Here is a 14,394-nt window from a genome sequence, read left to right on the forward strand (position 1 = left end):
CAACCTCAAACTCCTGGGCTTAAGCGATCCTACTGCCTCAGCCTCCCGAGTAGCTGGGACTACAGGCATGCGCCACTATGCCCGGCTAATTTTTTCTATATAGATTTTTAGGTGTCCATATAGTGTCTTTCTATTTTTAGTAGAGACGGGGTCTCGCTCAGGCTGGTCTTGAACTCCTGACCTTGAGCAATCCACCCGCCTCGGCCTCCCAGAGTGCTAGGATTACAGGCGTGAGCCACCGCGCCCGGCCGATTTAAATGTTTTTTAAAAAATATTAAAAGATCTAGAAGAAATCATTGGAAAATTATAACTTTGGGGCGGGAGAGGACTTTCTGTGATCCCAAATTCTGAAATTATTAGAGAAAATAATGATAAATTCCACAACATTTAAAAAAAAAATTCTACATGGCAAATCTGGGGGAAAACATTTGAAACTCCTGTCACAGACAAAGAGATAATTTCTCTAATATAGCAAGAATTCATAAAAAGACTAACAAATTGATAAAAAGACTAACAACTCAACAGCAAAACGGAGACTAGGATATTATACATGGGACAGAGAAAGGAAGAAAAACATCTCTAACGCACAGGAGAAAATGTTCAATTTCACTGTTAGTAAGATAAATACAATAAAAATTATAGTAATGTATCATTTTCTTCCTATCAACCGGCAAAGATCCATTTTGATTACATACTATTGGGAAATAGGCATTGTGTACAGGAGGAGAAACTGGTACCATTACTCTGAAGGGCAATTTGTAGTATTTGTCAAAATTACAAATGTGTGTACTAGTTCTAAAATTCAACCAACAAATATGCTCACATTTGCATAAGATACTATTTTTAAGATTATTTACTGTAGCAATGAGGGTAATGAAGAAGGGTGGGCCATTTAGGAAAGATCAGAAACAATGAAAATACCCATCAATAGGAGTCTTGGTAAATAAACTATAGTACATCCATAAAATGAATACTTTGTGGCCATAAACAATAATGAGGAAGTGCCTCAGGTACTAACACGGAAAACTTCCCAAACCATACCATTTAGTGAAAATAAAAAGCAAGGAAATAGTATGCTACCATTCGTGTAAAAAAGAGAGGGATAAAATAGACATATATTTTCTTGTATATACATAGAATATCTCAGGAATTATTTATGCACACACCCAAATAACTCTGGATGCCAAAAGGTTTTTGAAAAACTAACTTGCAAGGGAAAAATAAGTGACAGGGTGGCTTTTCATTCTACACTCCTTTATACTTTTTGAATTTTGAACCAAGTGAATATATGACCCATTAAAAAAATTATGGTAAAAGTTTTCTAATAAGCTTGTTCATTTCAAAGGATGTATCATATTTATCCTAAAACTTTACTTTTATCTAAAGGAATCAGTAATATGTATGTGAATATAACAAGTTATTTAGAAACAATATGATCAGCATGAGAGAATCTATGTAATAGTCTTAAAGTCTTAAAAATTCTGAACAAATCTGCTTTATTTTGAAATAAGTAGCAGATAAAACACATAAAATAATCTAAGAAATGCATCAAATTTGATTTTTAGTAACGTGCACTGTATCCTAGAATTTATTTGAAATGGGAATAAGTAAATTTGTTGGCTTGTATTTTCAAATAAGGTGAGTTTATATCCAACCATATCTCTACAGAAGGGAGGAAATATAGTTTTTGTATAAAGACTATCCAAATTCTTTATCTAAAAATAAAGACATAGGATGCCAGGAAATAGATAACAGGAAGGCAAAGATGAGGGGGAGAGGGCTGAACTGGATGAGCTAGCTAGGGAGATTTCTAGACAGTGTTGAAGATGTCATCTGACTTTTGAACAAGAAAAAAATTCTTGGGAATTAATTAGAAGGACTGGGAAATAAAGCCAAAAAATATCCTGGGAAAAGAAAATAAAAATGTAAACATGGGCAATAAGAAAATCAGATAGTTTTCAGAGCGCCAATATTAAACTTAAAAAAATTCCATAAAGAATGAAGAAAAAAAGGTGAAATGGAAATTACAACAGCAAAAACTTAATTTACTAGAAATGAAGACATGAATGATTAAAGGAGCCCATAAAATACCTAGCACACTTGAAGCTCAGACTCAGGGGGATGGGGGGGCATGGGCAATATATATAACCTGAACTTTTGTACCCCCATAATGAGCTGAAATAAAAAAAGAGTAAAAAGTTGCACCATCGTGAAGTTTCTTAATAGCAAAGTTTAAAAAAAGTTACAAAGGATCTGAAATAAGAATGGCATTGGATATCTTGGTAACAGTGGAAACATATATAAACAACAGAACAATGCCTTCAAAATTCTGAGTGAAAGATCACTTCAACCTAGAATTTTAACTGTACCAACTATCAAGTGTGAGGGTATGTTTATCTTCCAAGCATCTTTGGCATATTGTATTTTCCCAAAATGGTCAAGTCAATATTTCTGGTCCCATATGCCTTGCCACACCCCCACGAAGAGGAAAGCCTATTTTCTTCTCCTTGAATGTGGTCAGGACTCTGCAATTGCCTCAACAAACAGAATGCAGCAAAAATAACACTGAAATGACTTTCTCATAACTGACATCTCAGGATGTTCACCCTTACAACCCTGCCACCATGTAAAGAAGCCCAAGCCACACAGAGGCCACATCTAGGTATTCCGGCTGACATCCCCATGTAAATAAAGCTTCTGCTGAGAGCCAGCTGATGATGAGTAGAGCATATATAAGCTCTCTCTAATGAACTCTGCCTGAAACTGCAGATTAGTGAGCAAAGTAAATATGTTCATTGTTTTAAGCCATAATTTTGGGGGTAATTTGGGGGTAATTACTAAGGCAGCCTTAGTAACCAGAAGAGATTTTGGTACCTGGAAGGCTGCTATGACCAAAAAAACAAAACAAAACAAAAATTGAAAACATGGGAGTAGCTTTGAGACCAAGCAGAGGGGAAGGCTGGAAGTACCCTCACAAGAGTATGAAAGACTGAAGGGCCTCAAAGAGCCTGTTAGCAGGAGCCTCATGAGCCTTTGAGTAGATGGTCATGATAAGGGGAACTTTGTATTAGTGCAAAGTTTACCAAGGCTGCTGCTTCCTAGTTACCCGAGGTTTGTTCCACCATTTTATGATGAATGCATGAGGAGCAGCTACCTTGTTTGTCTCTTTAATTCACTTGTATGCAGATCAAGAGGAATTGTTCCTGAGGAACACACCTGAGAAATCTCACCTGTACTGGAAATTGATTTAGATGATGAAACTCTGAATCAAGCGTGATTCTGTAATATGATGAACTTTGGAAGTTCTTGGGGGAGGGGCAGAATGCATTTTTGCACACAGGAAACAGGTGAATTTTTGTGACCAGAAGAGCTATGACAGATTGTATTTTCCAAAATGGCCACAGCCAGATTTCCAGTCCCACATGCTCTTCTTGAACTTTGCCATCCCATCGAGAGATGGAGTCTATTTCCCCTCTCCTTTCAATCTGGGTGGGACTTTGTGACTGACTTTACAAACAAAATGCAACAGAAATGATGTTCAACGATCTCCAGGGCTGTATCATAAAAGGCAATACAGCTTCCACTTGGCCAGTGTGCTCTCTCTCCTGAGATGCTCGCCCTTGGGACCCAGTCCACCATGCAGTGAGGAAGCCCAGGTCACATGGAGAGGACACATACAGATATATCAGCTGACATCCCCTGCTAAGGTCTCAACATTCAGCCAACATTAACACATTAACTGCCATGTGAGTTGTATTTTAACTCATGCTAGTTTTGAACCCAGGGCCTCATGAAGCAAAACTTGGGCAAAACCCTGCAATTGGTTTGTGAAAGTCTTACTTGTTGATGTTCTTATTCTTACAATTAATACTGACAATTTAATTCTAAAAATGTGGATTAAATGAATATAAGTCTATAAGTTTCATTTTTCTATTTCTTTAGAAATCACTTTTCTATTTTCTTTAAATTACACTTAAACCTGTCAAGAAAAACACTTTACCCTTATGAACTATTTTTCAAGTTTTCACGTCACTTTTTACATTACTAATTTTCAAGTTTTTATATTACTTTTTTTGAAAAAACATAGAAAATAATAAAAAATAAACTTTGCATTAAATTAGAAAAGATCATTTTGTTTGACAAGTTTTTATTCTATTAATATTTTCATAATAAAACACTGTGACCCCAAGGAAAAATTTTTTTTATTCTAGTGTGGAAGTCAATGTGTTAACTTCCAGACATAAGAATTAAGTGAGCCTTTTGGCCGGGCGCGGTGGCTCACACCTGTAATCCTAGCACTCTGGGAGGCCGAGGCGGGTGGATCGCTCAAGGTCAGGAGTTTGAGACCAGCCTGAGCAAGAGTGAGACCCGGTCTCTACTAAAAATAGAAATTATCTGGCCAACTAAAGTATATATAGAAAAAATTAGCCGGGCATGGTGGCGCATGCCTGTAGTCCCAGCTACTCGGGAGGCTGAGGCAGTAGGAGTCTGAGGTTGCTGTGAGCTAGCCTGACGCCACCGCACTCACTCTAGCCCGGGCAACAAAGTGAGACTCTGTCTCAAAAAAAAAAAAACAAAAACAAAAAAGAATTAAGTGAGCCTTTAGATGATTTCAATGCCCAGACTTCAAGCCACACCAGCTAATGCAATGACTGGACCAAAAACAAGCACTCGCCACTGGTCCCTAACCAAGCTGCAGAGTCATAAAGAAAATACATGTTGTCATTATTTTAACCACGAGTTTTAGGGTAATTTCTTATGCATCATTAGTAACTAGAATATACCTTTAAATAGCAAGCTACTGGAGGACAGTAAACCAAGAAACCAGGAAATACATGGAGAAACAGAAAAACACAAAATCTAAGAAACGGAGAAACTGATATAAGAAAGCGGCAAAGGGAAAATCCAGGATGACAAAACAAGAGAAGTTCCTGCATGATACCTGCACAACAGTCATAGAGGGTAACTCAGAATGGAGGGAAAAAGTGGAGCACTGACTACAAGGAAACCAAAAGCAACAAAACCTAGAAATTACCTGACTGGTTTGATGATGTGAAAAAATGGTTTAAGAGAGATTTTTCAGAGCTGACAAAAGCTCTGTGGACATTTAAGATGTGGAAAATTAAGATCTAAGAAAACAAAACCAACAGAAAATGGAGGTAATTACTAATTCCAGAAAAAAGCAAAAAATTATACCATGAGGTAAATGTAACCACGGTAACATACTTGGCTCAGCAATGGAAATATTTAGAGTCAAAGTAATGAAAACACCAAATATGGACTTACATAAAAATCACGATATAATTTCACTGAGAGGACGAGAAGGTGGGAAGTTTTGTGACAGATAGCTAAAATGCTCATCTATTATAATCGCAGGTCAATAGATAATATTGACAATGAAAGAATCAAGACATAGCAGTATGTTCACATTATTCAGAAAGATGAAGGTGAATATCAGAAGAAACAGCTAAAAGAAGAAAACAGTTGCCTCTGAAAAGTATGGATGTATTTGCGTGAAGGTGGGGATATGGAAATCACAGAACTGCCATTTAACATCATTGGAATTTTAAAATTATATATTGATTACTGTAATAAATTAAAATATATGAAAAAATTTTGTTATGAATATACTTACTATGGAAATGCTGTTGAAGTAGGAGCTAAAACTGGAGGAGTCTTCCAAAACTCATCCAACAGACTCTGAACAATTTTTCCAAGATCTGAGTGCATTGTAAACTAAGAGTAACCATAATAAATGATGTTTAAAATCACTTTCAGAAAAAGATTATAAAGTCACATTAGGAAAATGTCATTCAAACTCTTAATCCACTTTTGCAGGTCAAGAATTAAATGAAAAGCAAAGAATACTGTATCAACTAAACATAATAGCAATCTACAACTTACAGCATTTTCTTACAGAATCAATTCCATAAATATTTGGTAATCAATAAACGAGCTGAAATATTTCCATATTTCATCATTTACAATAATTTGAGGGTTCAAAGGTAAATACTAGAGTACATGTACGTTACAGTCCTTCACATTAATCCACCATATCACATCCTAAGAACTTTAAGGAATAGTCTTAAATAAACACAGAAACATTTTTTTAAAAGTTACTAACATAACATTTCAAGTGCATTTCAGATTTCTAAAATATTTAGCAGAAAAGTAAGGCGTCTGTTATATTACTCTAAAATAAACTACACCATATACATACATTGTTTACTAATGGAGAGGTAACATATATTCCTTGTTTATCCATTAAGTGATGTCGTATTGGTGGATAAACACTGATCACTGGTTTTTCCTGAGGAAATTGTGGAGGAAGCAGTCTGGTAAAGGCAGAGCAGATGAAAAACAAAAACAAAGATAACAAATGGTACATTATATAATCAAAATTCTCAAACAAAGTTAAAAGCAAATTAAAATTTCCCACTTTGATATGGATTAATTATTTAGTAATAAGTGCTCTATTATAGTGGTTGAGTTGACTGAAAATATATAAAGGGTTACACTTTGGTAACAAGACAATATAGTCATTCAACACAGTAAAACCTTCTTAATGTGGAATATAGACATGCTGAATTATAGAATATTCTTCACATCATGCCAATTAATTGCTTTTAAACACAATTTACCAAGCTATACAAAATCTCAAGTAAAAATTAGACCAGGCATTTGTATGAGGTGAACCATACTAGCACAGTCTGGCTATTTACTAGACCACAGGTTCTGGCCACATAATTTCCTTGTGGTTTTTCTACTTTTAAAATGTCAAGGCTGGGCATGGTGGTGCAGGTGTTTGTAGTCCCAGCTACTTGGGAGGCTGAGGTGGGAGAATCGACTGAGCCCAGGAGTTCAAGTCCAGCCTGATTAAAAAAAATAAATAAGTAAAGTAAAATAAAAACAAATAAAATGCTGCCAAGAATTATTTCACTATTCGTTGCATCAGTAAAGAGTTAAGTGGACAAAATGGAAAATACTAGGATTGAAAAGTTGCTGTCATCATGCCTTGGCTCTATACCGCTCCCTTCTAAACGTCCCAATTAATACATCCCTCCCAACTTAGGGGTCAATCACATGGTTTCAAGTAAAGAACAGTAAATTCTCAATACGAAAATTTTAACCTTTTTTGAACTACTGCAAAACTAAGATTAATAAGTCTTAAAAATGGGAGTTTACTGGATATGGAACCCTGTTTTCCAAATCTCTAAAGACTCAGAAGACTTATATTCCCAGAGAATTGCCTCTCTGTTCCCCTGTTGGCTCAGAAAACTATTTGTTGGCAGCACTGCTGAAAAGAAAACTCGGTCCTTGTTGGCCTCTCTTACTAGCTCTACCTAGGCATTTGATGAGAGAGAAAACTACTTCATTTACAAAGTTGAAGATTTTTAAATTAGTTTGGTAAAAAAGGCAATAAATGGCCTTTGGAGCCCAACCAATCTGAGTTTGTTGCCTGACTAAACTATTTATCAACCATGTGTCTGTAATTTGCCCTAAATTGCAGGGCTGCTATATGGATTCAAAACCTCATATATATCAAGTTAACATAGTATAATGCTTGCACATTATATATTCATGCTTTAATTCATTCATTGATTCAATGAGTACTTTAGTAAGGCCTCCTGTGTGCAGGCAGTTTGCTAAGCAATGAGAACATGAAGGTGAGTAAGACACGATTCCTTTCTTCAAGTTAGGTGCCTTCTTAACTAGCCCAAATACGTGCTCTAGCAGTAGCCACCTAATGCAATCTGAAGTAGTAATCACTTAATTCTTTCACTCTGCAGACTCATAATTGCATGTAAGACTAAACAGGTACCTCAGCAATCATGTTGTCTAACTTTCTTTCCTTGTAACTTAAGTAAAAAACTCATGTTTATATTTTTAACTTTTAATTTTTTCCCCCTTAAAAATTATTAGATCAAATCCAGCCTTGAACTTACTGGTTGATGTAGTGTATCTGTTGCTGAAGTCTGGAATATTATAACTTGTTTCTGATGTAAAGGCGAATCTATTTCTAATGGTTTTTCCATACATGAACCCTTTGCTTCTATTATCATTTTTCAGCCTACCTCCAGCTAAGACTTTAGTGCCAATTAATAAGGATTATTACTGTACCTTTTGCATTTCCTCTTTTATGGTTCTTTCTTACAGTGATATAAATTATAGTGATATCTTTCAAAACATTTCAATAAATTGTGCACCGTTTTATAAATTATAATTATTTGAAATAAGTTCACTTTAAACAGCTTACTTCTAATAATAAATAAGAAACAGAAAACAATAAAACATTTTTTAAGTCCTATTTCATGAAAAAATAGGGTACAATTCTACTCACATATTCATGTTAATTGTCAGGTTGTTTATGGTAAATGGCAATCTGTATTCCACATCTTTCTGTATTTCAGCTATACTGCAAGAGCAAATTAAAAAAAAATTGATCCAAAACCATAAAACCATTATTGTTAAAAACAAATGTTAAGTGAAACACGCTACAAAAAGTACTTTATATTTTAATCACAGAATCTGGATAACCAGCATAACATGTATCTTGAGGGGAAAACGATCATAGTTACAAAGTCTTATCAAATCAGCAGGCAGTAGTATTCCGAAATATCCGGGGGGAAGGGGATGTTGAGGTAAAGAGGTGAGGAAAAACCCTTGTATTAATGCTAGATTGATTTACTATCACTTTATCCAATTTATCCTTAGAAGCAATTGTGAACCTCTGGATAATACAGGTCGGCAAAACAACTGGGTTCTGATTATAAATCTGACACTATCCATCTATATACACAACTGGGGAAGTCTGGGTCTTAAGAGTTAAACTTAAAATTCTGGATGAGGTGTCTCCTATAGTCTTATGACAGAGGCTGCTGGCTACTTTCCAAAAACAAATATTCCCCTTCTTCGTAAGTAAGAAAAACCTGATTTTCTTATGGGTAGCAATGTTCTAGTCTTTCTTGTAGCTAGTTATTGCTATAGACTTAAGTCCCAAACAGTAAAATATATAGGAAAGTTGCAGGGTAGAATTCTAGGAAAGCATCTTAAAGGCGAACAAAAGGATAGATAACTGAGGCACTGTGGCTCACACCTGTAATCCCAGCACTTTGGGAAGCTGAGGTGGGAGGATCGCGTGACGCCAGGAGTTTGACACCGGCCTGGGCAACATGGTGAGACCCTGTCTCTCTCTTCACACACACACACACACACACACACACACACACACACACTAGTCAGGCCCGGTGGCACGGACCTATAATCCCAGCTACTTGGGAGGCTGAGGTGGGAGGATCACTTGAGCCCGGTAGTTGGAGGTTACAGTGAGCTACGATCGTGCCACTGCACTCCAGCCTAGGTGACAGAGTGAGAACTTGTCTCTTAAAAAAAAAAAAAAATAGAATAGACAACTGATGCATCCATTTTGCCGTTCCTGCCTTTCTTCTACTTGGATCTGACAGCCAGACTTCTTATAGCCATTTTGCACCATGAGTGACCCTGAGAATCAGAGCCATACACTAGGAACAGGTAAGCAGAAAGAGGTATTAATAGCTTGGGTCCTTGATGACTATGGAATTTTTAAACTCTTTTATGTGAGAGAAAAATAAACTTTTATCTTGTTTAAGCCACCATGAGGGGGAGTCTTTCTAATCAGCAGGTGAATGTAATTCTCGACTTATATGTTCCTTATACTTTAACATCTGACACTCAGAATTTTGTTTTACTGTTAATTGGAGGCATACATTATTACAACTATAATCTACCAAACAAGTCTACTGGGGACTCACTTGAAATTCTAACCAACAGTCATGATATTTCCAAAGGGGAAAATGCTAAGTAGTATTAATGAGTTAAGGTTGCAGAGGAAGCTTAGTACTCAAATGGACCTGAAACTTCTTCAAGCACAAATCCCTTTGAAAGGCCTAGCAAATGCATAACAATTTACTTTTTCTGCTTTTGGATGCTTCAACTAACAGCTTTATGAACCTCTTATTTTCCTCATTTTTTGGACTATTATATTTTTTGGACTTTTGATAAAAACCTCGCCTCCAGAATATGTAAATCTTAGTTAGCTTAAAAGATTCAGAAGTGTTGGCATGGAGTTATGGATAAATTGTAGATAAGCTTACCCCTCTGACATCCTTTGGAATGCGGTTATCGTTAACAAGAAATAGCTCAGAAGAGATTCAAGCAGACACTCAATATTAGGACTTAAACAATTTTTATGAAAGTTTCTCTTTGGGGATTAGGTTTGGACCGACAGCCTCCTGCGTTGTATGAACACCACATAATCAATAAAATGGCCTAAGTTTTTCATTCTTCTACATCTGTGGTCCCCAACCCCCAGGCCCTGGACAGGTACCGGTCCATGGCCTTTTAGGGACTGGGCTGCAGAGTTACCCTGCACCCCACCCCCGTAGAAAAATTGTCTTCCATGAAACTGGTCCCTGGTGCCAAAAAGGTTGGGGACCACTGCTGTACATTATCACAGAATCCTAAGATGTCATTGCTCAAGGAAATATTGGCCATAAAAGCATCCATCAGTTAGAAGTCAAGTAGAGCACCTTAGTGATTAAGAGCACTGCTTCATAAGTCGGGCTTCGTGGGTTCAAATCCTGCCTCTGCTATTTATTTGCTGTGTGATCACGGGTAAGTTCCTCCACCTGTCTAAGCCTTTTCTCTCAAAAGGGAAAGGGAGATGTTAAAAGCATCTATCTATCTACCTACGAGTTGATAGATTAAGCAAGATAGTGCATGTAAAGCCCTCAGCATAGTACCAGGCAAATGACTGCTCAATATATGTTGGCTATTATTAAATAAGCATTTAGGGGAGCTTCCTGGAAGATGGTAGACTAGAAGCAGCCCGTGCTTGCTGCTCTTAAGTAGAGGATGGAAAGTTGCAGGTGAATGCCTACCTACAGATGGTTCTCCTTCAAAAGAACATTGTAAAACCCTGGAGAAGCAACGGGGGACATGCAGAGTGAAGGAGAAGGTGAAGGAACATTCGTTCACCAAGATCAAAGGCAACAATGGAGAGGCATCCACAGGTGGGGAAGGTCGAGGATAGAGTGCTGGGGATCCACGCTTACCCCACAGGCACGGCATCCCAAGCTGTGAGGGCCCCCTGCCCCACCACCGCCACCACCACCACAGACCTCCGGACTAGTCCCGAAACTGCTTGGAATCTACACAGAGACACTGCACTGGAGAGCAGGTGCAGCAGGGATTTTGTGGATTTTTGTGATTCCGGGTTTCTGCAACTGACATCATTCTGAGCTCTCAGGTACAGGATGGCAGGTCTACACGGGGCTCCACTTTGCAACAGCAGCCTTCACACAGCCCCAGCCAGGCCACGAAGGGAGTGAGCAGAGCCGATGCTCCCCTGTGCTATGCCCTGTGACTGGGTGCCAAGCGGCCCTCTTCCCCAGTGTGGTATCTGAGCAGAGGGGGTGCCTCAGGCGCCACAGACACCACCTGAGAAGCCTTGCCACAACTGCCTCAGCCCAACCAAGGTGGGGGCGGAGAACAGCGACCCCCATACTGCTGCCCACACCATACGGCTCCACCTCCATGGTTCCCATGCTGCCAGAGGAAGCCCTGGCCACTGTGGCTTAACCTCTGCCATTCCCAGCTGTAGTCTGACCACATAGCCCACCCATGCAGCTCCTGCCCTGCCTCCAGGCCATAATTCTGGCTCTGACCCTGACAAGCTGCTGGGACTGCAGCTCCACCCCTGGAGGCTCCAGCCCTGCCCCTGAGACTGGGGAACTGCCCTGAGGTCCAACACTCTGCCAGAGAACCCCCCAAACTCCAGCTGACATTACTCCTGCACCTGGCTCGAACAAACACCCACAGTCCGGACACCCACGACCACTATCTAGATAGCCTTACCCAGCTGCCACTGTCACCTCTGTGGGGAGACTCCAGGCAGAGCTATCCCCCACGATGCCAGCCTCCACAGAGAGGGTCTCACCCAACCCCCAACTTGAGCTTCCAACAACAATCTGGGGAACAACCCACCTCCCCATATGAAGATCATCCAGCACCTTCTTGAACTGTGACAATCACAGGGGAAAGGGACAAAACAGAACACCTGCACTACACCCTCTCAGTGTGCCTGCCCGTCCCCTGCTGGGTCAACATTCCAGAGTACGACAGAAAAGCTCCACTAAGTAGCAGAGTTCCCAGCAAAGGAGAACAGGTGCCCTGATTAACCGTTAATAACAGTTAACGGTTAATAACCGATTAACAGTTAATAACCATATTAACCATGAACTGAGAGAAGAGGATTCAGATGAGAAGAAACAAGCAAAAGAACTCTGGCAACATGAAAGAACAAAACAGTTCGCCCCCAAGGGATCACAATGGATGCACAGCAGTGGACCACAAAAAAGAAAGGAAATTGTCAAAATGTCAGAAATGGAATTCAGAATATGGATGTCAAATAAGATGAGTGGAATTGAAGAGAAAGTTGAAAACCAACAAAAAGAAGCCAAAAAGTTTCCCAGGAAATCAATGAAAGAAATGACAAAGTCGCTAAAGAGCTAGATAAGACAGGATATAATAGAACTCAAAGGAAGGAAAGAGTCATTTAGGGAGTTTCAAAACACAGCAGAAAACTTCAACAGCAGATTAAACCAAGCAGAAGAAAAAACCTCAGAGCTTAAAGACAGGCTCTTGAGCTAACCCAATCATTCAAAGATGCAGAAAAGAGAGTAAAGAGGACTGAACAATCACTCAGAGAAATATGGGATTATGCGAAATGAGCCAATATATGAATTATAGGTACCCCTGAGGGAGAAAAAGAAAGAGTATAAAGCATGAAAACTCTATTCAAGGGAATTACTGAAGAAAACTTCTCTAGTGTTGCCAGAGATTCAGACATCCAGATATAAGATGGTCATCGAACACTGGGAAGACTCATAGCAAATAGGACATCTCCAAGACACACAGTCATCAACCTGGCCAATGTCAAAATAAAGGAGAAAATTCTACAAGCAGCAAGACAAAAGCAACAACTTACCTACCAAGGAAAACCCATCAGGCTAACAGCAGACTTCTTAGCAGAGACCTTATAAGCCAGAAGGGATTGGGGTCCTATCTTTAGTCTTCTTAAACAGAACAACTTCGAGCCTAGAATTATGCATCCTGCAAGACTAAGTTTTATAATTGACAGAGAAATAAAGGCTTTTAACAACATGCAAACTGAGGAAATTTGTCACGACCAGACCTGGCATACAGGAAATACTCATAACAGCATTATACATGGATTAGCACAATAGATACCCATCAGTGTAAAATCACCCAAAAGCTAAAGCTCACAGCTTGTATAAAACAAATGCACAAGAGGGAAAACAAAGCAATAAGGTACTACCTAATATCCCACATATCAATACTGTCACTCAACATAAACAGTCTAAGTGCTCCACTCAAAAGACATACACCAACTGATTGGATGAAAAAACAAAACCCAACTATCTTCTGTCTCCACGAAACACATCTAAACCACAAGGTCTCACGTAGACTCAAGGTGAAAGAATGGAAAAAATATTCCACATAAACGGAAACCAAAAGAGAGCATATCAGATAAAATTGGCTTTAAATCCACAATGGTAAAGAAAGATAAAGATGGTCATTATATAATGGTAAAGGGAGCAATTCAACAGGAAAACATAATAATCTTAAATATATATGCACCTAACGCAGGAGCTCCCAGATTCATAAAGCAAATTCTACAAGATCTAAGCAAAGAGATAAACAGTAGCATTGTAATTGCCAGGGACTTCAATACCCCACTGACAGAGCTAGATGGATCACTGAAGCAGAAAAAAAATAAACGTTGTACTTAAATGGGACTCTAGAACAAATGGAAGTTACAGACATTTACAGAACATCCTACCCCAAAACTACTGAATATACATTCTTCTCATTAGCACATGGGACATTCTCCAAGATTGATCATAAGGCCACAAAACATGTCTCAGCAAATTAAAAAAATTGAAATCATACATCTTATCAGACCACAGTGGAACAAAACTGGAAATCAATTCCAAGAGGAACACTCAAATCTACACAAAGACATGGAAATTGAACAACTTGAGGCTGAGTGATCCTTGGGTCAATGACAAAATTAAGATAGAAATCAAAAGATTCCTCAAACTGAATAAGAAAGGGGACACAAGCTATCAAAAGCTATGGGATTCAGCAAAAGCAGTCCTGAGTAGAAAATTTATAGCCTTAAGTGCCTACATCAAAAAGACAGAAAGATCATAAATTAACAACCTAATCACATCTCAAGAACAAGAAAGGGGGAGCAAACCAAGTCAAAACCCAGCAGAAGCAAAGAAATAACAAAGCTCAGAGCTTTATTTTGAAATGGGAATCAAACCA

The 14,394-nt window shown here is 38.5% G+C and overlaps 1 protein-coding gene across 4 annotated transcripts in view; it reads right to left on the reverse strand.

Annotated features, from left to right (window-relative positions):
• Positions 1 to 14,394, reverse strand: part of VPS37A (VPS37A subunit of ESCRT-I) — a 41,421-nt gene that overhangs the window by 14,403 nt on the left and 12,624 nt on the right. For 3 of the 4 annotated variants that reach the window (XM_069484926.1, XM_069484925.1, XM_069484924.1), the window contains exons 2-4: positions 8,342 to 8,416; positions 6,221 to 6,335; positions 5,636 to 5,736 (exon numbers count right to left, since the gene is read on the reverse strand). In XM_069484926.1, the coding sequence (XP_069341027.1) occupies positions 5,636 to 5,736; positions 6,221 to 6,335; positions 8,342 to 8,416 (291 nt within the window). Of the gene's footprint in view, positions 1 to 5,635; positions 5,737 to 6,220; positions 6,336 to 8,341; positions 8,417 to 14,394 lie in introns of those variants that run through there. The other variant, XM_069484928.1, reaches the window with a different exon arrangement.

This window comes from Eulemur rufifrons, chromosome 12, assembly GCF_041146395.1.
Source record: "Eulemur rufifrons isolate Redbay chromosome 12, OSU_ERuf_1, whole genome shotgun sequence".
NCBI lineage: Eukaryota > Metazoa > Chordata > Mammalia > Primates > Lemuridae > Eulemur > Eulemur rufifrons.